This window comes from Microtus oregoni, unplaced genomic scaffold (genome assembly GCF_018167655.1).
Source record: "Microtus oregoni isolate MIOR12 unplaced genomic scaffold, Mior012 000018F_ref0000195, whole genome shotgun sequence".
NCBI classification, from domain to species: domain Eukaryota; kingdom Metazoa; phylum Chordata; class Mammalia; order Rodentia; family Cricetidae; genus Microtus; species Microtus oregoni.
The window spans coordinates 6,314,015-6,336,865 of NW_024543077.1; the positions used below are offsets into that span (position 1 = coordinate 6,314,015).

Below are 22,851 nucleotides of genomic sequence, written 5' to 3' on the forward strand. Positions count from 1 at the left end.
ACAGACTGTCCATAGCAAAGCTGAAATGTCTACCTACGGTTAACCCTGTAGCTTTTATTCTTACTGTAACACCCATCCTTGTAGTTGATTGGAGAACATCTGGCAGACAGAGAAACGGCACTTGCCACACGAGCGTGAGGAGCTGAGAGTAAACCCAGCACCCATGTTACTGCTGCGCGTGGAGGAGCATTTCTGTAACTCCAGTGCTTGGGGCTGGCCGGCCAGTGGGCGCATTTCAGGCTCACTGAGAGACAGTCTCAAAAACAAAGTGGAGAGGTGGCTCGGTGATTAGGAGCACCGTCCCAGGTGCTCTCAGTGCGCACGTGGTGGCTTACAGCTGTGGCTAATTCCCAGTTCCACAGGAATCGCGGTAACATCTTTAGTTCCAGCACTCGGGAGGCAGAGGGGTGGAGCTCTGTGAGTTCAACATCTGCTCTACCTATTGAGTTCCAGGACACCCAGGGCAAGAGAGCTGCTGTCTCTGAAAACAGAACGAACAAAAGCAAAAAAAAAAAAAAAAACCTGAAAAATAAAAGCAAGTGCCATTTTCTAGGCTATGGCCCCCTCTTCTGGCTCAGTGGCCGTTAGGCACTCACACAGTGCACATACGTACAAGCCAGCAAAACACTCATACACATAACATGAAGATAAATCAGTATTTAAAGAAATAAGTAGAGAAAAGATCAAGGAAGATACGTGATGTTGACCTCTAGTATGCGTGTGAACACACATGTAGCCCGTCCACACAGGCTTCAGAGTCTCTATTCAGGGTGTCCAGTAAGTCTTTTACTACTCCCCGTCCATCAGTCTGTCTCTCTTTAGCCCCATGTATATTCATTTGAATATAGTTTATCATTAGCAAAACTTTATTTAACGCGAACAGTTACAATAGAGATGATAAGCTATAAGCTTGGACTGTTATAGAATCAACACTGGAAATGCTTTAATTGCCCAGAAAATCATTTGTTATGTATTAATTACTTTTGTTTACTAATTTGACATCTGTTGTCTTTTTGCTTTTGCTAAGTTTCACTTGTCTGAAATTCATTTGTCGTTGAGGGTGCTTTGTCAGAAGTCTGATTCAGAAGTCTGTCTCAGTGTGTGGCAGACCTGTGTGAAGAATTGGCCTGAGCCCCTCAATGTCATGGGAAGGTTATTGCTGAAGTGCTGGAGCCGGGCTAGCCGCTGGCACACAAGCCTGGCATCCTGAGTTCTAGTTCACACCCATGAGAAGGTAGGCTCCCGCCCACGAACAGTGCCGTGCGTGGACACACTCAGCGCCAGTGAATAAAACGTGAGGTCCATTTGTATGCAAAATTCAAGAAGTCCTTGTTTTTTACTGCTGAGTAATACTCTAATATGTATATATTCCATACTTTCTTCATCCATTCTTCCGTTGAAGGGCATCTAGGTTGTTTCCAGGTTCTGGCTATTACAAACAATGCTGCTATGAACATAGTAGAGCATATACTTTTGTTGTATGGTAGGGCCTCTCTTGGGTATATTCCCAAGAGTGGTATTGCTGGATCCAGGGGTAGATTGATCCCGAATTTCCTGAGAAACTGCCACACTGCTTTCCAGAGTGGTTGCACAAGTTTGCATTCCCACCAGCAATGGGTGAATGTACCCCTTTCTCCACAATGAAAAATACTGAGAACTCAAGAACAACCGCAGTGGGTTTTTGATCCTACTGCACATATTGGCTTTGGGGGAGCCTAGGCAGTTTGGATGCTCACCTTACTAGACCTGAATAGAGGTGGGCGGTCCTTGGGCTTCCCACAGGTCAGGGAACCCTGATTGCTCTTTGAGCAGATGAGGGAGGGGGACTTGATCAGGGGAGGGGGAGGGAAATGGGAGGCAGTGGCGGGGAGGAGGCAGAAATCCTTAATAAATAAATAAATTTAAAAAAAAATAAAAATAAAACGTGAGGTCCTTGCTTCAGGAAGCGAGATTGACTCTGTAAATCTTATTCAAGGCAGACGTTGTCCTCATTTATACTAAGGATTTTCCCTTGGTTTTGTTTAAATACTGTCTTTATTATTTCTGTTTGTTTATTTATTTATTGCTTGTGGTCATGTTGTGTGGCATGGCGCACATGTTGACATCAGAATCCATCCTCTCCTTCCATCGTGTGGACCCTGGGGCTCCGGTTATTATTTATGTTTATTTATTTATTGCGTGTGGGCATGTGTGTAGCATGGCGCACATGTTGACATCAGAATCCATCCTCTCCTTCCATTGTGTGGACCCTGGGGCTCAGGTTGATGTCCCTGGCAGCCGAGCCTCCTGCTGGCCCTCAGTGTTGTTACTTATGTGTGAGAAGTTTGTGTGGTGAGAGAAATGAACGTAACTTCAGAGGGAACTTGTGCATCTCTGAATCTCATGTATGCAGTTGAGACGTTGTGATCTTACGATAATCAGGCAGCTATTGTTATTCTTTTACTCAATTGTTTTCCACACAAAAGGAAGCGTTAAGTATTTTCTTCTTAATAGATTTAAGAATTTTTAAGTAGAAAAGTTCATAAAATTGGCATGTACTGTCTGTTGAGTTCTGTGATAGGTATCTTATGTGTATCATTTGTAATGGCTAATTCCTCCTTTATACATGAAGGGAAACATGGTTTAAAGAACTTAATCAACTTTTCCAGTATTAAATAGTGGATGTTGGAGCCAGTATTTGAATCAGATCCCTTGGTTTTGTGAGCCCTCTTTCCATATGTTTGGTGATTTGACAATAATTTCAAAATAGACTTTGCCTGGATTTGCCCAGTGTAAATGTAATCATTGATTCATTAGGAAAGGAAATGAATAATTTTGTGTGCAGCTGTCAAGAATACAAGCATTAAGTAAATTGTGCTTTAAACATTAGAGGTTATTACCTCACATTTGAACTAATAGTTTTGTTATATTTGAATCCTGACATCTTCAAGAAGCCTGCGTGCTCCCAAGAGTGGCATGTGACATTTGTGATGTTGTGATTACCCTGACAGGCTAGCTAGCATTTCTCCAGCTGTGGGTCTGCTGCACGTGGTAGGATGGGCTAGGTAGGGCACTTTCTCACTGATTTCCCAGAAGTGCTGGGGTGGTGGTGGTTGTCTTTGAGGATGCTGGGTTGTAGTGAGTGCTCTGCCCAGAATCTGTTGTCTTACCACATAGTCAGAGGTGGTATCTTTAGCATTGCTCTCTTATGACCAGGAAAGTATCTTGGTGTTAACCGCTGTCGGTCTGAAAATCGTTGTAGGGCTGTGAAACTGCTGTCTGAGGTGACGGTAAGGTAGATGGTAAACTGTCTGAGGTGACGGTAAGGTAGATGGTAAACTGTCTGAGGTGACTGTAAGGTAGATGGTAAACTGTCTGTCTGAGGTGACTGTAAGGTAGATGGTAAATTTCTCATTATCCTCAAACTGTGATATCTGACATGTTCTTACTATTTCTGTTCCTAAAACTGACTTAACATTTAATCTGCTTGTCTTGTTGATGTGAGTTTGATTTTGTTTATTATAAAAATACACGATTCCAAATTCTGTCATTTCTCTCAAGCCATGTGTTAGCAACAGTAATTGACACCAGCTTCTTGACAGGAACCAGAGAAAAACTGACCTGTTAGTTTCTATTATATATTAGTTTATAAGGATAAAATTTCCAGCATAGCCAGAAATATTCTGAAATTTATTTAAAAGATTTATTTTTCTAAGAATAGTTAATTACTATATCCATCCGAAAGCAACTTCTTTATCATGACATGTGGTTTTTGTTTACTCGAGAGGATGTGTTGCTGAAACAGGCGTGGGGAGGGTGTTTTACAAATAGCCAGAGTGCTCTGTGTGCTGTTAACTCCTGGAGAGTGGGAATAAAGTCATTTCCATGTTTTCTCTCTGTACAGCTTAAAATGACGACTGTGTAATCTCAGTGGAATAAATGGCGTCCAAAGTCACAGATGCTATAGTCTGGTATCAAAAGAAGGTGAGTTGATGGTCAGAGCTTTTCATTTTTTTAAGCGTTTGAATTCCACAAATTGGTATGTATTTTATGCTATCGATTTAAGCCAGCTACTGCCTAAAGTAAAGACTAAATAGGTTTTGGGGATTTTAACTGAAAGAGGAGGATTATGTTACTGTGAATTTCGTTTTCTTTATATTTTCCTTAAGTAAATTAGAAAAATGGTGCTTATACTAATTGGCCTCTAATTTTTGCCCTAAGAGAGCAAAGTAGCTAGATTAATCACTGCCAGTTATGAACTATGTCAACTCTCCAGGGTTATATGTATAAGTAGAATTATATAACAATATTCCAAATTTATTGCTTTTTTTAAAACTAAAAGCTTGTTTGTTAGAACTTACTTTTTTGGGGCTAGAGAGATGGCTCAGAGGTTAAGGGCATTGCCTGCTCTTCCAAAGGTTCTGAGTTCAATTCCCAGCAACCACGTGGTGGCTCATAACCATTTGTAATGGGGTCTGGTGCTGTCATCTGGCCTGCGGGCATACACACAAACAGAATATTGTACACATAATATATATATATATATATATATATATATATATATGAACTTACTTTTTTGTAAGCCCTAGTTTTTTATTTTTTTAGTTTTTTTGGTGAATTATATTTGTTATTACACATTAAAACATTTCTTTTGATTCTTGGGAATACCCATTATTGAACCCATTATTGCTTTGTACTTATAAGGCAAATATTCAACCATTTAGCCACATTTACACTCCTTAAAAACGATGATGCATTAGTCTTCAATTTTTTTTGTTAAACATATAATTATATATTTAAGCCTTTTGTGTGTGAAGAAAACCAGTCACATTTTAAATTTTTTGAATTGGTGATGTGATAATTAAAACATCTTAAAGATGAGACAAATCTGAGAGTGCAGTCTGTTTTGGGGATATGTTGGTTGATTCATGGTGACGTATTGCACAGATAGACGCGTGTATAGTAGTATCACATTTCCATACAGAGGTCTTCATGGGAAGCACTGACGCTGACATGTAAATTCAGTGCACTCTCTGGTTCTGGGTTAGCTTCTCCTTTGCTTTTAAAGCTCTCATCAGTTTAAACATAAAATTCTCACAGAAACCAGAAGTAGGAAATTAAGCAAATCCACATTTACATATTTTCAGTGACTTGATGCGGGTACTAGGAACCCAGCTTTGGTTCTGCAAACTCAGCATACACTTTTAACTACTAAGCCATCCCAAGTCCAGCAGATGAATGCTCTGTGGCTTTTAATGTTAGTCAAGAGGAGGATTCATCTATTAACTTAAACTACTCTAAGTAACATGAACTTGACTGACATCTGGTGTTAATTATAAGTAGTTGGGAACTTTAAATCTTCTCCTTTCTTAGTTAAGTCAGGATGTGTAAATGTGCCTTGTGTGTGTACAAGGCACTGTTTCCTGTGTGTATGTAAGTGTGATTATAGGGAGATTCAGAGTGGTCCCTTGTAGAGCACCATACAGATGGTTAAGAACGTTAAGTCTCAACTGGGCGGTGGTGGCGCACACCTTTAATCCCAGCACTTGGGAGGCAGAGGCAGGCAGATCTCTGTGAGTTTGAGGCCAGCCTGGTCTACAAGAGCGAGTTCCATGACAAGCACCAAAGCTACAGAGAAACCCTGTCTTGAAAAACAAAATCAAAAAACCCAAACAAACAAACAAATTAGTCTCCGTTGTCAAGTCCCCAAATGATTGCTGTTTATCTTTTACATGATCTTTCTTGTGTCAGTTTAAGCTTTTTTGGTAAAACTAATGCAACGCAAATTATTTTGAGAGGGGGACATTGTATTGGCTTAAAGGTAAAACATGCAGAAGGGTTAGACTTACCCCAGTGTTGACTGAATCCCAGATCCAGAGAACCACCAGATGTGTGTGTCTGCTGCTTTTTTCTTCTGAGCGTCTCTAGAGTTGGCGTTCCTCTACCACACAGAACATATGTGCGTTATGGAGGCCAACCTGGACACTTCTTTTTCTCTAGAGAACTGGGATAAGTTGGGTTTTCAACTCAAGACTTTTCTCACTGTTGGAAGAGTTTTAACTTGACTAGAAAATTTCATTGTCCATAGTCCCTAGGTGTTGGTGTACAAAAGAGATCTAGAATAGCCCAGAATGGAGTATAGAAAGGTTTGTTTATTTATTTAGGGATAAACTCATAGAAAGGGTAGCAATCTGCAGGCCTCTGCATGTGCTGGGAACTGGAACTGAATCCAGCAGCCAAGAGACCCCACACTCGTTTTGTCTGCATTTATGGTACATAAGACCACTCCCAAAGTGGGCCGGTATTGTAAAGGCCATTGGCTGAAGGAGTTCCCACAGTACCTCCCCCTTTTGTCTAAATAAGAGAGCTCTAAGCCTAATAAAAAAACTATATACAGTAAGAACAAATATCAAGTATTGTACAGGGAAAAAGATGAGACAAAAACATACATAAAAATTAGATTTACAACCCGCTTGATCAACATCAAACAAAAAACATATACGCAATGTTTCAATAATCATCCTATCATAAGGAGTCTAAGTCTTATAGTAAAAATGTCTTGGCAAAGTCATGAGAAAAATAATTCTGCATATCTAGGCTTCAACCCCATCCAAGACCTAAGAAGGGCAGTATTACTTGAGTAAATAGGAAGTACAATCAAGCAACTACCAAAAGGAACAAGAAATGACCTGGGCAATCACCCAACGTCTCATGTGCAGCATTGGGGCAACCAACTTTGGCTAAGGCCTAGAATATCTGAAAGACCATTTTCAGAGGCAGGAAAATTTGAAAAACTATCTTACCCTGTCTTGGCAAGATCTGGCAGTCTTTTTGCTTGAATCCTACTTGTCCAGTCTGGACACCATGCATTTTGTCAGTGGTCGAGGCAGGGGCAGTTCCTTGCCCAAAGGCCAGTTTTGCCAAGAGGAAAACAAGCTCCAAGTGGAGTGTCTTTGGTGTCCAACATTCTCTTGGGAATAGACACTCCACTTGGAGCAGTAGTGTCTAATGTCAACAAACTCTTAAGTTATTTAAATGCCATATTCTACAGTTCTTTGAAGTGTATAAAGATTACCTGTCTATGTGGAATACAGTCTCTATGCATCTAAAGAACCTGATTTAGTCTAACTATAAGTGTGACAAACATGGATGACTGTAGTTCTTAGTATCTATATACTTAAAGACTAAGTCTTTATATTAAAAAATTAAATAATCTTTAAACAAATGTACAGCAAATTAGGAAAATGACCTCAAAATGTAAAGAATGTATAAGTATTTTGATCAGAGGTAGATATGTATAATGCAATATGATAAATATATCTTAAAATTGTATCAGTATACAAAATGTCTTAAGCAGAGGTAGAAACATGCATGCATACAATTTGAGAAAATTATTTTGCATAGGTGTACAAATAATATAAACAGAAATAGGAGTATATTCAATATAACAAATATAATTTTAATTTGTTTCAATACAGAAGAATCTATGTCAATGTAAATTGCCTATAAATAATATCTCATGAATAATTTCACTATTACTATTATTATTAGTATGAGTAAGCTCACACTAATCTACCTATTATACCATCCCATCAATTCCCCCCCTTTTTTTTTCAAGAGAGATTTCTGAGCCTACTTCATTTCCACCCCAACCCTCTACCACTTCTAACCAATCCCTGATAATGTCCCTAGTCCTGAGGACAAACTTTGTTGGGAGAAGGGACATTGTTTTTTTAAAATTAACTTCCAGCTGGCATGAGGACAATGTTATTTCTATAGGATCCTGTAAAAAGTAAAATAATGGTTAAGTTTTAGGATTACTGTGTGTTATAATTGCAGATAGTTTCTGAGTATAATGAAGTGAATATTTATTTACAGCCTGAATCAGTAAAACTTCTGCTCAGTTCTTCTGTGCATGTGTCTTTTTGTTTTGTGTTTTACTAAATTGGTGAATTCCTGTTGAAGGAACTCACAGCGTTAGTAGAACTCTCTACGTTACTCTCGGGCAGCAAGTCATCCCGGTGCTCCCTATTTAATAACATGCTATGGGTGCACATGGCCATGTTAGCAGACACACTCTCTCCAACCTATGTAACATAACCTTCAGGATGGCAGGGAGTCTTTTATATGCAAAAGTAAAAAAAATTGAACATGAAGTTGTAATTATGAATACAAAATAATAACAGTTATTCATAAGAATCTGATTAAAAACAAATCTCAGCATTTAAAGTGAATATATTTCAAGTAGATGGTGTAGTTGCTTAATTCTTTATCTAAACAAGTAGTTTGAAATGTTTTCTGCTGTAAATTACTGTTGTCGTTAGCTTCGAAGGCAGCACCTCCTAGGAAAGCAGCATTTTGTAATGGCAACACGAAAGAGCAGAGTCCTCAACATGTTCCAACATGGATGAAGCTCTAGACAGCACACTAAGACCTATGCTGTAATTTCATATCTAATATGAATTGCAAATGAGAGACAAGTATGCAAATCTACAGACAAGGATTGACTAAGCGGTCCGTGCCGGAAGTAGGAGTGAGCAGTAACTACAAGTGAGTTTCGAGAGTCGTTATGGTAAGGAAGGTTTCTTAGTTAAAATGTGGAGACGGTTGTGCAGCTGTATAGACCTGGGACACAGATCTGTTCTATGGCATCTGTCTTAGGCCGCTTTTTAAATTTCTACAAAATAGCCAAGACTGAGCTATGTATACTGTGAAGAAGCTTGTTCAACTCAGAGCTCTAGAAGGCGGGAGCACAACACCAGCACCTGCTCCTGTCTGGTAAGGATGCTGGCTACCCTGTCACAGCCTGCCTGATGGGAGGACGCTCCTGTCTAGTAGGATGCTGGCTACCCGTCACAGCCTGCCTGATGGGAGGACGCTCCTGTCTAGTAGGATGCTGGCTACCCTGTCACAGCCTGCCTGATGGGAGGACGCTCCTGTATAGTAAGGATGCTGGCTACCCTGTCACAGCCTGCCTGATGGGAGGATGCTCCTGTCTAGTAGGATGCTGGCTACCCTGTCACAGCCTGCCTGATGGGAGGACGCTCCTGTTTAGTATGGATGCTGGCTACCCCATCACAGCCTGCCTGATGGGAGGACGCTCCTGTCTAGTACGGATGCTGGCTACCCCATCACAGCCTGCCTGATGGGAGGATGCTCCTGTCTAGTAGGATGCTGGCTACCCCGTCACAGCCTGCCTGATGGGAGGATGCTCCTGTCTAGTAGGATGCTGGCTACCCCGTCACAGCCTGCCTGATGGGAGGATGCTCCTGTCTAGTAGGATGCTGGCTACCCTGTCACAGCCTTCCTTATGGGAGGATGCTCCTGTCTAGTAGGATGCTGGCTACCCTGTCACAGCCTTCCTGATGGGAGGATGCTCCTGTCTAGTAGGATGCTGGCTACCCCGTCACAGCCTTCCTGATGGGAGGACGCTCCTGTCTAGTAGGATGCTGGCTACCCTGTCACAGCCTTCCTGATGGGAGGATGCTCCTGTCTAGTAGGATGCTGGCTACCCTGTCACAGCCTTCCTGATGGGAGGATGCTCCTGTCTAGTAGGATGCTGGCTACCCCGTCACAGCCTGCCTGATGGGAGGACGCTCCTGTCTAGTAGGATGCTGGCTACCCTGTCACAGCCTGCCTGATGGGAGGATGCTCCTGTCTAGTAGGATGCTGGCTACCCCGTCACAGCCTGCCTGATGGGAGGATGCTCCTGTCTAGTAGGATGCTGGCTACCCCGTCACAGCCTGCCTGATGGGAGGATGCTCCTGTCTAGTAGGATGCTGGCTACCCTGTCACAGCCTTCCTGATGGGAGGATGCTCCTGTCTAGTAGGATGCTGGCTACCCCGTCACAGCCTGCCTGATGGGAGGATGCTCCTGTATAGTAAGGATGCTGGCTACCCTGTCACAGCCTTCCTGATGGGAGGACGCTCCTGTCTAGTAGGATGCTGGCTACCCTGTCACAGCCTTCCTGATGGGAGGACGCTCCTGTCTAGTAGGATGCTGGCTACCCCGTCACAGCCTGCCTGATGGGAGGACGCTCCTGTCTAGTAGGATGCTGGCTACCCTGTCACAACCTGCCTGATGGGAGGACGCTCCTGTCTAGTAGGATGCTGGCTACCCCGTCACAGCCTGCCTGATGGGAGGATGCTCCTGTCTAGTAGGATGCTGGCTACCCCGTCACAGTCTGCCTGATGGGAGGATGCTCCTGTCTAGTAGGATGCTGGCTACCCTGTCACAGCCTTCCTGATGGGAGGATGCTCCTGTCTAGTAGGATGCTGGCTACCCCGTCACAGCCTGCCTGATGGGAGGATGCTCCTGTATAGTAAGGATGCTGGCTACCCTGTCACAGCCTTCCTGATGGGAGGACGCTCCTGTCTAGTAGGATGCTGGCTACCCTGTCACAGCCTGCCTGATGGGAGGATGCTCCTGTCTAGTAGGATGCTGGCTACCCTGTCACAGCCTTCCTGATGGGAGGACGCTCCTGTATAGTAAGGATGCTGGCTACCCTGTCACAGCCTTCCTGATGGGAGGACGCTCCTGTCTAGTAGGATGCTGGCTACCCTGTCACAGCCTTCCTGATGGGAGGACGCTCCTGTCTAGTAGGATGCTGGCTACCCTGTCACAGCCTTCCTGATGGGAGGACGCTCCTGTCTAGTAGGATGCTGGCTACCCCATCACAGCCTTCCTGATGGGAGGACGCTCCTGTCTAGTAGGATGCTGGCTACCCTGTCACAGCCTGCCTGATGGGAGTTTGGGGAGAAGGAGGTGAGGCAGGCAGACAAGAAGCCGGAGAGTCAGGAGCCAGCCTTGCTCTTTGTAATCATCTCCCCTCCTGGGGTCAGTCCATCCTCCAGTGAGAAGTAGTTTGCTCCCTGTGGAAGGCCTTGTCCCCACTCATCTGAGACCTTCTACCAGGCCCTGCCTCTCTAGGTTTCAGCACTGGGTTGCCAGAGTCATGGCAGATCTCCATGCCAGCACATGGATTGGAGGCTCACATTCAAACCACAACATATGTCATGTTTCATTTAAACAGCTCCATAAGTAGTCGTATTTTGATGGGCAGTGGTGGCGCACACCTTTACTCCCAGCACTCAGGAGGCAGAGGCAGGTGGATCGCTGTGAGTTTAGGGCCAACCTGGTCTATAAGAGCAAGTTCCAGGACAGCCCCCAAAGCTACAGAGAAACCCTGCCTCAAAAAAAAAAAATAGTTATATTTCAAATAAATTTCTTTAAATAAAATAGCACAACAAGTGTTCTTAACTGAAATCTCTAAATCCAAATGGCTACGTATTCTGCGTATTCTAGGGAAACAAAAGCAAACGGTTTCCCAAGATGTTTTGACTCTAGTAGGCTTCCCCTCTGTACCCACAACACTGCTCCCCGCCTTTGCTGTACGTATAGGACATTATCAGAATCTCCATACTGATGTAATAACTTAGGTATTTATAGGCTCTGTTTTCCAAATGACTTGAAATAATTAAACATTATGTATTACAAATGATAGTTTACCCCAGTTGAGAAAATAAACGTTACCGTAGAGGAATTGGCTGTGCTATATATTTGTTATTATTCACTTTAAACTACATGCATGGAAGTTGTTACAAATTAGACTTGAAAATTTTTGCACATAGGAGACAGAAAACTTCAGTTATGTCTAGCCTTGTGTAAAAACCATGTCCAGTTGCAGAAATTGTGTGTAACTAGATTCCATCAAAATAACATTTCTTGGATATTTGGATCCATGTTAAAATAACATGTCTTATTCCATTACAAATGTAAAGGAGATAATGGCAGGTGATGGGCAGATACGCTCAATGGAGTCCAGATTCTGGCGTGTGCCCCAGTCTTCCTCACAGGCAGGATCCTAATCTTTCTTTGGTTTGTTTTATTTTTCAAGACAGGGTTTCTCTGTGTATCACTGGCTGTCTGGAATCCACTCTGTGGACCAGGCTGGCATTGAACTCACTGAGATCCGTTTGTCTCTGCTTCTCAGTGCTGGGATTAATGGCGTTTGCCACCACCTTCCAGCCCAGTGTCCCAGTCTTTAAAGTGAGAGCATTGATGAGGTGTGTTTGCGGGTGGGGAAAATTCTAACTCACTCTCTGAGATCTTTAATATATTTACGTACACTTGGACATAACCAAAGATAAAAGATAATTACATGATTACTGTATCAACTATCATACTATAATATGAAAATAATATTTATTACTTTTTATGTTTGTATGAACAATTAGATTTTTTTTTTTTTTTTTTGGTTTTTCGAGACAGGGTTTCTCTGTGGTTTTGGAGCCTGTCCTGGAACTAGCTCATGTAGACCAGGCTGGTCTCGAACTCACAGAGATCCGCCTGCCTCTGCCTCCCAAGTGCTGGGATTAAAGGCGTGTGCCACCATTGCCCAGCAACAATTAGAATTTTTATCTCATAGGAAGATAGGTCCTATTTGCAACTTAAAAGTCGAACAGGAAAGAATGCAAAACAAACGAAAGCCAAGGTCCCTTTGGAGTTGGATGCTGTCTTGTTTTTGAGTCTGCTTCTGTCATTTGCTGTCTCAAGTCTTCTCGAGCTGGTCTGTTCTGTTTTCTTTAGACGAGGTAAAGTGCTTGAAGGTTGTTGCTGGGATTAGTGTCCACGGTGGAAGTGGTTCTCACAGTCTTTCACCTCGGTCACGTCTAGCCTCGCGCCCGCTGCAGAGATTCCGTGTAACTGGCCCCCGTCAAAATAACACTGCCTGAACTGTTGGATCACTGTTGAAATAAAATTAAGTGTTTTGATCCCATCATCCCAGCATAGCGCTTGGGTGGGTGTGTGCGACTCTGGACAGCGGAGCTTCCTGACTACTTAGCTGTGTGCCACGCCGCCAAAGCGCATTTGCTGGCCTCGTTGCTGGCTTCTAGTCTGGATAGGAAGGTTCCCGGAAACCTAGCAGTAGGTGCAAGCAGAGCCTCTGTCGCCCTGTCCCCCGCTTCCAGAGTGACTCTGCAACCACAGTTGCCACGTCCCCACTTCTCTCTGACTTGGCCACGGTTGTGGGTGTGTCCTTTTGTGGCCCATTCCGTACTTGGACCGCTACCAAGAAGTAGCAAATGCGAAATAACTAGTAGCAGCAGCTACTGTTTACTAACGCAACTCTAGTTCTATGTGAGTTTTTACAAATTTGATTTATTGTGTAAAACTGCAGGTGTGTGTGTGTGCACGGAGGACAACTTTTGCGAGTGGCATGCTTGGCCTCCACAGTCAGTTCCAGGGATGCAGCTCACTTTGGTGGTCTTCCAAGGCCATCTCACCAGCCCAGCAGTGGTTTTAAATTAAACGTATTGTTTCTGCTGAGCAGCAGGGATGCTTTCTCGGAATGCATCCTTTGTTAATGTCGGAGTGTACCTGGATGAAGCAGATGTGGTGTGGATCAGGCCGTCATCCAGTGTGGCCTCTCAGTGTAGCTGGGATGGGGAACACCAGTTTGCGAGGCTCTCTGGGTAATCTGTGCACAGGTACACACACCGCACACATATTAGCACACTTGGCACTTAGCAGGCATTAGGTGCTGTCTGTCCATAACTGTAGGTGCTGTTCTTTTACGTGGCTGGTAGCGCAGGAAGTTTGTATGGATCTGGGTTGATGTCACCACAAACAGGAGAGGTGGGTTGTTGGCTCTGTGGTGGCTCCAAGGTCATAGGTGATGAGGGGTTTTTCAGTGCCCTTGTGATCTTATGGTTCGTGTATGACTTAAGTGGTCTAATATATGGTACTTTGTTGACCAGATGTCAGCACTGCATGGCTGTTTTGTTGAATCTACCAGAAGTGTTGTTACTTACTGATAGGTTATTTGGGTTAATGTTTAACTGTGTACACAGCTTAGAGAATTTTCACTAATGTTTATGAATTTTTTTCTTATACTAGATGGGGTAATAAAATTCATGGGTTTTTGAGATTTTCCACAATATTAAGTGATAAGATAAAGATGAAGTACAGTTTGTATTTGGTCTTTTACTGTGGTTCACTTATTTAAAACTAAAGAAAATCATCTTTAGTTTTTAAGACCAAACTTTATTTTTAAGTAATGTATAGCTTTTGAATGCTATTTTAAATAATTTAATAATTTAAATAACTTTTAATGATTTCGACTCTGGTAATTTAAATTACACTTATCAAAAATATAAATGATTAGCAATTGAGTAGTGTTAATTTGGTTTTAAAAACATCATTACAAGAATTAGGATGGGGGCTGGAGAGATGGCTCAGTGGTTAAGAGTACTGACTGTTCTTCCAGAGGTCCTGAGTTCAATTCCCAGCAACCACATGGTGGCTCACAACCATCTATAATGAGACCTGGCGCCCCCTTCTGGCTTGCAGGTACACATGGAAGGAATGCTGTACACATAATAAATAAATAAATGTTTAAAAAAAAGAAACTCCTACTTGTCTAGTTTGCTAAAAGATTTTTTTTTTAAAAAAAAGAATTAGTATGGTAGGTTTGTTAGAACTTGTTGTATTTTGACCCTCTGATACTTTTGAACTGCTTCCTTACTATTAATAGATTACTAGATCTTTCCTGTTCTCACTAGTAGGGTCTTCACAAATCATGATCCAAGATTAGTGTAAGTAGAAAAGTAGAAATTCAATTACCTTTGCTCGGATGACTTCTTACAGAAGGTTATTAATCTGACAGCATCTTAAAATCAATAGTCCCACTGAGAGCATGCCCCATGTACCAGCAAGCTGGAAAGTAAACAGTCCGTGTAAATTATGCAGGATGGTGTGGGTTTCCATGAACAGCGAGCTCTCTTTAAAGTCGGGCCAGGAAAACACAGTGCTGCGCTGTGCTCCTGTCCACAACACATGTGGACTGCCACCCGGACATCCTAGACTCTAGAAGGAAAGGTCAGCTCCAGTCAGCCCAGATGGCCTCTTCCAGCACTGTTACAAACGCTTCTTCTGAGCTCGGAATGCTAGCTTTGTTTCTTTCTGTTAGTCATGCTTTTCTCTGACCTTTCTGAGGAAGAGGCTGCCTGCTTGGCTCAGCTGGAGTTAGATGTCTGGCCTTGGATCCTTATGGGGAGGGGAGTAGGCAGGATCAAGTAACAGGGACCTGGTGTGTGGGAGTCACTTTCAGAATACACAAGACCTCAGTCCATGCCTAGTGCTTGGTGGCATTTACTGAAGTGGGAAAGAGCCAGGTACAGACTCAACTAGGTGCATGCCTTCAAGTTTAACGTTGAATTCATCACGTCCTTACATATCAGCCTTACATATTAGAGTTAATGTGGGACTTAAAAGGACACAGTGTAACTTCTCATCATGGGTACTTTTCCCTCTCATGTGGTAACCATTGTTACAGAGGCTGGAAGGTTCTCTTTGGCTTCCCGGGTACATGGTGGCTCTCTCAGTTCCACTGCATTTACACAGCATTTGTAGCTGCTGTCTTTACTGCTTGCTCCTTCTACTCTCAGTACTGATATGAAAATGTATATAAAACCACTCTGCTCAGTCCCAGTGTGACACTTAGTTGGTTCTTGAGATTATTAACTGTAGTAGGAGGTCTCTTGTTTGTTCCTGGCTGCTCGGACCTGAAATAATCTCACAGAAACTCTATCATTTGAATCACTGCTTGGCCAATAGCTTAAGCATATTTTTAGCTAGCTCTTATATCCTGAACTAACCCATCTCCATTAATCTGTATATCACCACGTAGCTGTGGCTTGTTGGCAAGATTCCATCTGGCGTCTGTCTCTGGCCGGGGTACATGGCTTCTCACTGACTCTACTTTCGTTCTCCCAGCATTCAGTTTAGTTTTCCCTGCCTAGCTAAGTTCTGCCTTGCTATAAGTCAAAGTAGTTTCTTTATTCATTAACCAATAAAAGCAACGCATAGGCAGAAGGACTTCCCACACCAATTAACTATTGTTTTCCTCTTGGTTTTCCTAAATGTCTTATCATAATCATTAAAGTAATACATGTCAATTTCTGCTGGGTGTAGTAGTGAATTCCTTTAATCCCAGAAATGGGGTGGCAGAGGCAGGTGAATCTCAATGAGTTCAAGACTAGCCTGCTCTACATAGTGAGTTCTAGACTCTCCAAGGAGACTGTCTCAAAAACCAAATAGAACAAAAGCAAGCAAGCAAAAAGCTTAAAAAACCAAAACCTTACAATGACCCTCTTAAGACCCTGACCTTTTCCAAACCAATTTAGGATATTTTATTTTTTTTAAAAAAGTTCCTGTTTTAATGTAATATACCAAAATACTCTGATTTTACTAAATGACCTTTAAAAACGCCATGCGTTTTTGTGTATGTGTGTGTGTGTGTTTTACTGGGAATTGAACCCAAGGCCGTGTGCATACCAAGCAAGTACTCTACTACTAAGCTGTGTCTCCAAGGCCTCGAAAACTATAGTTATGTATTCAGTGATTCTCAAGATAGATTTCTGCGCAGATAGAAGCATTTTCAGGCATTTGGGACATCAGTACCCCGTGTTCGGCCGTTTTCCGCTCTGTGTGCAGAGACTGCCTCCTCCTCGTCAGGGCTTCAGCTTCCTCACCCTGCCGTGATATCTCATCGACAGCCCCTGCCTGCCTCCTCCCGCGTGTCTGGGTTTCCACTGGATCTGGCACCCGGGTTTTAGTGCCCATAATCCTATTTCGTCCAATTTGCTGTAGCAGTAAATTATCCAGAAGAATTAGGAGGGCCAGGGGAGAGGAACCAATCAAGAGTAAACATGGTCTGTATCTTAAGTGTGTAAGGTATTTGATGCTTAGTTAATGCCCAGGCTCAGCTGTGAAATTTACACACTAGGCCATCAGAGGTCTGCTTACCTGGATTCTAAGGCTCCTCCTTCCACTCCAGTCTTCTCGTTGCGTATCTATTTTCCGTTATGCTGGGTTCTTGGTTTCTTCAAGTTATTTAGTTTCTCTAGGTGATCAAATAGGCAGCGTAACACGTGAACACATTGGTTTTGCTACTGAGTTCCAGACTTTTTATTATCAACTCTCTTGAAACTCAGGTTATAATTTCTAATTAAGCACTGTTGTAACCCAGTACTTAAGCCACACATCCCCTTTCTTGTCCTTAGCATGTTAAGTTCTGTTTTACTCACAAATGCTGTGGTCACGTTATCCCTTGCTGATAGTGTTTACTTGGTTTTGTTTGAATTATGACTGTGAATATTTTTTCTTTAGTAGTTACTTCATAGAGCCAGATTCTCCACTATTCATTTTCTTCATCATAGTAAAGAATATTCGTCACGGCTTTTTCAGAACTTGGGTCAGTGTTATACCATATCATTAACCTCTGTTCTTCCTATGCTGTGTGAATGTAGGCCTGCGTGTAGCAGGGTGTGTGTGTGTATGTGAGTGTGTGTGTGTGTGAGTGTGTATGTGTGTGTGAGTGTGTGAGAGTGTGTGTGTGTGTGTGTGTGTGTGTGAGTGTGTGTGTGGTCAGAGGACAACTTTCAGGGGTTGCTTTTCTCCTTTCATTGTAGTAACTGGGAATTAAACTCACGTTGTTGGACTTGCCTGACCAAGTGCCTTTCTTTAGCTGTTGAAGCACTTTGCTGGCCGGAGGAAAAAGTCCTATTCTCTACCCCAGAAGATTTCCGGATCTTTTAAAAAGTTTTATTTGCATTCTAGTTAACCAAATTTATTATCCTGTAGTAATACCCTTTATTATGATACAACCCTGGTGATGATTGATTATAAAAATAAACAATAGTTAAATCATAGATGTTCAGAGGATGTAAAATTACTCTTTTATCACTTAGAATTATTTCTACAATTGCCTGCTTTCATTGTTTTCCATATACTCCTAGGATTATAGGTGATGTTTAAAACTTATAATCGATTTGTTTGTTTATGGGGGAAACATACGCTACCACGTGTGTGCAGGTCAGAATCAGTTCTTTTCAAGCATGTGCTTTTCAGGGTTGGAACGCATGTCCTCAAGCTCGGCAGCACCCAGGGGAATGTTTCTAATAATTGTGTTGAAAATTTATGATTCTGCCTTTTATTAATTTTAAAGAAAGATTGAATCATAAGATTTGGAGATTTGGTTAAAAAGAAACATGGAAATTACTAGTCACTCACAAGTTAGGAACTGCAAGGGTGTGGTTTCCCCGGACCATGCCTTGTCTGTCATCATCGCCGCCCAGTGACTCATGCCCCAATATTCCACTTCCTCACCCAAGTGTCTGGTGCACACACTGACTCCTTTAATTCGGGTTTCGCCAGATTTGTCTGAGAGTCAGTGGTTACAAACAAAACATTGTGAAAATTGTTGATGGTTTTCAGAGCTTGGGAACCTTTACTTTGGAGCTAAACATTTCTTAAAAGCCAGAATAAGTAGATCCTGTTATCCTGGGTGGAGATTTGTCTAGAGGCACTCGATTTTAATGACTGAGTATCTGTGTCCTCTGTGTGCTTCACAAATATGAATGGAAGGACTTGTGAAAAACTGAACATGTCCACCAGAACAACATCATTCGGGGCGTTATAGCTTTCTTTCATTGATCCTTCAGTTGGTGTTTTAATGTTTTATTCTGACACACACTGCTTTTTGTTGTGACTTTATGTTGTATTCCTAACTCCGTGATTTTCTCTAAATTAAACTGACAGATAGATCATTATGGCACAACAAGCTGCATCTTAGGGACCCGGGAAATGGACTCAGGCCGTGAAAGCTTGGCAGTGGCCTTCTCAACTGCCCACTCAGGATGCTCTTGGATTTTTTACTTGTCTTTGGAATATTCTTGTCGTGGATTTAGCTGATACATTTTTGCAAACAAATGAAAACACATAAATGCTCTAATATTTGTTAAGGGGATCAATCTGGGAAGGGATTTGAGGTCTCTCTATTATCTTTTTGTGTAACAGTTGATATTTATGAGAATTAAAAACTTGCTTTTCAGAATTTCTTTTTTTTTTTTTTTTTTTTTTTGGTTTTTCGAGACAGGGTTTCTCTGTGGCTTTTGGAGCCTGTCCTGGAACTAGCTCTGTAGACCAGGCTGGTCTTGAACTCACAGAGATCCGCCTGCCTCTGCCTCCCGAGTGCTGGGATTAAAGGCGTGCGCCACCATCGCCCGGCTCTTCTTAAACGAGATTCAGAAAAATAAGAGCATAGTAATGTTAGGGAGGAAAGGTAGTGTTGGTTTAATATATATGTTCATTAAAAGAATTAGGCAATTGAAAGTTGTAAATCTGGGCGTCCTTCCACTTAAGTGCATTTATGAACTTTCAGTCTTTTCCACAGTAGACAGCTCACTTTGGAAGCTCAATGCTGCCTGTTCTTTTGATTCCCCAGCTTCTTGTCTTCTGAATGTGGCGACCTAAGGAGTAAGCCAAGCCCTAAAACTAGCTTTTCAGCTTGTCTTTCAGAGACACTTTCCTAGAACCCATGCGCGGTGCCTGTTAGTATCTCGTCGCTTAATCGCTTTGCCTTTGTTTCATTGTCCTGTAGGGGGCAGAGCTGATCTCGCAGACACCGAAATAGAGGCAGCCTTCCTACTTGTGGGTCTCTCCTTTTCCTCCCTTGCGTTCTCAGTCTTCTCTCCGTCCCCCTCTGTCTTCAGATTTCTTCTGTGATTTGTTTCTACTGTGTGCAGAAAGATAGAAAACTTGAGAATCACAGCAGAAGGGAATCGATTCGTGACACATGTTTCCTTTCTTAGATGACTTGTTCGTATTTAACCTGGGTTTGAGACTTACTTTTGTAAGTCAGCTCTTACTTATGGCGCGTGGGCAAAAAAATACAGTGTCATTGTAAAGCGCAAGGAACGGCGCCAGCCGTCCCATAGGTGACAGGATGGGCGGCAGTTGTTTGTGTCTGCTGTGGATACTTACAGGGAGCGACTGTGGCACTGTGCTCACTGCAGACGTCGGGGCAGGAAGTCTCAACAGCATTCACTTCAGTCTTCATCTTTCGTTATTATGAATTCTTCATCCCAGTTGTTTTATTTCTGTATTGGTTTAAGGATTATGGCTGTGCCCTTGTTTCTCTTGTTTTGTTTTTGTTGGTAGTCACCACTGAATAGCTCAACGTTTGTTCAGTAAAGTAAGAGGAGAGGATAATAAATGAGATGAGAACACCAAGGTGAGTTTTGTATCTTCTGGACTCGGTCTTCTTCTTTTTTTTTTAAAAAATATTTATTTATTTAGTATACAATGTTCTGTCTGTATGCCTACAGACCAGAAGAGGGCGCCAGATCTCATTACAGATGGTTGTGAGCCACCATGTGGTTGCTGGGAATTGAACTCAGGACCTTTGGAAGAGCAGGCAATGCTCTTAACCACTGAGCCATCTCTCCAGCCCCTGGACTCGGTCTTCTTGAAGTAGAGGCCATGTCCACTTCTATGATTGGTGTTGTTCGTGGGCTTGGGATCTGAGACTTGTAGGGTGTGAATAGAGAGTTATCTCTGCTGACACTTTAGGAAGGATTGAAAGAGAGGAGGTCGCTGGACCTGTTGTTGAAGGCATGAAATCACAGATGAAGGAGGAAGTTGTAGAGGGCAGAATGCTTGCGTGGGGCCTGGGAGCAAAAAGGCTGATAGTAGATCAGCTCTGCTTAAAAAAAACAGCCCAGCCCAGCATGCTGCATTCAGGAGTCTCTAGAACAATGGCAGGAGCGTTGAGAAGTTGCTGACTGTATTAGACACAAGGCAAAACTATTGATTATAAGAGTGACTTTGGATTGTGGAATCTTTTCGTAGTTGGACTTTTTGTCTGGACTGCTGGCTCCCCCCCCCCATAATGACACAAAGACTTATTATTAATATGTCTCATGTCATCTCTGCTTCTTCTTCCCAGTGTTCTCTCTGCCTCAAAAGTCCTGCCTAGCTGTTGGCCATTCTGCTTTTTATTAAACCAATCTGAGTGGCACATCTTCACAGCAAGCAAAAAGATTATCCCACAACATTTCCCCCTTTTTGTCTAAATAAAAAGGCAAGGTTTTAACTCTAATATAATAAAACTATATACAATAAGAACAAGTATCAGGTATTGTCTAAATAGAAAGGAAAGGTTGTTGTCTTAATTTATACTAAGTAGTGATTACATTTGCATAGGCATTGACTTTATTTTTCGCTCATTTTAGGGTTGTGGAAAAGTTATTTCCGTGTCTGTGTGCTTGAATCACCTTGACGTAAAAGTGTTCTCTAAAGAAACCTCAGGCATTCTTTTGCACATGAAAACAAAATTTAGAAAAATAATCATTTAAACATATTACTACGTAACTCTGAAGTAGTTTGGGTTATTGTTTCAACGAAACATTTGATGTATTGGAATGATTATACTATTTTATGTGGATGGGTGTTTTGCCTACATGTATGACTGACTTAGGGTTGCTATTGCTGTGAAGAGACACCATGACCTTGACACTCCTATAAAAACGTTTAATTGAGGTGGCAGCTTACAGGTTCAGAGGTTTAGTCCCTTATCATCATGGCAGGGAGCTTGGCAGCTGGCAGTATGGTCGTCTGAAGGCAAACATGGTGCTACAGAATCCTATATCTTGTTCCGAAGGAACTGTCTCACTTGGTGGGGTTTGAGCATATATGAGACCTCAGAGCCCGCCTCCGCCTCCTCCGCAGTGACAGGCTTCCTCCAGCAAGACCACACCTACTTCAAAACAAGGCCATGGCTCCTAATAATGCCGCTCTAGAAGGCTGGCTGTGAATTTGAAGCCAGTTAAGCTACAGAGTGAGACTCTGTCTCAGAAGGAAACCACTTAGTGAGCTACATGTTTATGACTGTGTCCTTTGGGAGGTGTTTTCCTCACCTGTACTAGTAATGTGGTCATTTCTTTTATTGAAACTGAAGGACTCCTTAGGCCAGGTTTTTCTGATTTCAGTGTTATCTTGGGTTTTTGAACCTCATAGCCATATTTCTGATCCAGTAATTCTTCTGGGAACTTGAAAGTTTCCATTCTCAAAGACAATGTTGATACTGGCCGTCCTGTGAACAGCGCGCTCAGAAGCACTGTGGCACAGGATTGGTCTCTGACGTCTGTGCCAGAGCCAGTCTGCGTGTTCAGTGAGCACCGGGAATGCCCACTTAACACAGTGCTGTCTTTCTTTCTTCATAGATCGGAGCCTACGATCAACAAATATGGGAGAAATCTGTTGAACAAAGAGAAATCAAGGTAACAACTTCGCTTTATTTTGTTAGTCACTTTACCATCCCATTTAAATTTACTATTTTAGTTAAATATTTATTTTATCTTCACTTTTAAGAGAGAAACCTATGATTTCATAGTCTTACCTTTTAATTTTTTATTTTACTTTTAGCCTCTTCCATTCCCTTTAAATTTAATTTCTCAAGCGTATTCTCTTTCCCCCTTTCACTTGTCACCTTACACTTCTAGTCTCTTTCTTCCCCCTTGATGCTGTCGTTGCTCTGTACAGTTTATTAAACTGGTAAGTGTTTCAGGATGTTTACCGCCTGCGTGGCACTGTGCACACGTGGCTTCGCCTAATAGAAACCCGCTTTGGTGGTGCTACTAACGGAGTGACTTGGGTGCAGAAAGAGTTGTTGAATTGTGTAAGGGCTACAGGAAGTAGAATATTAATTCAAATGCTTTGATGGCAGACAATTTCCTCCTGGACGCGTGACTACTTGTCTTATTCTGATCGAATATTCTCATGGACTATCTTGCTGGCATGAGAAAAGTTTTGAACTAAATTTGTTGTTTCTCAACACTCTGTGATGATAAAATTATATATCTTTCGTTTGCTTAGATACTAATCAGTTTGTTCTTGCACGAGCTAAATTTAATTTGGGCCTAGAGATTGTTACTGTAATCGCTTACCATTTTCTGCTCAATATTTAAATATTTTTATTCAGTGAAAAACCAAGTCTATAGTCACTTAAAAATCTGCTCAAAAGATTT

The 22,851-nt window shown here is 42.2% G+C and overlaps 1 protein-coding gene across 4 annotated transcripts in view; it reads left to right on the forward strand.

Moving 5' to 3' along the window:
- LOC121459036 (protein PHTF2) overlaps positions 1 to 22,851 on the forward strand; it is a 91,838-nt gene that overhangs the window by 25,925 nt on the left and 43,062 nt on the right. For all 4 annotated transcript variants that reach the window (XM_041668527.1, XM_041668531.1, XM_041668528.1 and 1 more), the window contains 2 exons: positions 3,884 to 3,963; positions 22,048 to 22,104. In XM_041668527.1, coding sequence (XP_041524461.1) covers positions 3,919 to 3,963; positions 22,048 to 22,104 — 102 coding nt within the window. In that variant the 5' untranslated portion in view covers positions 3,884 to 3,918. The remainder of the gene's footprint in view (positions 1 to 3,883; positions 3,964 to 22,047; positions 22,105 to 22,851) is intronic.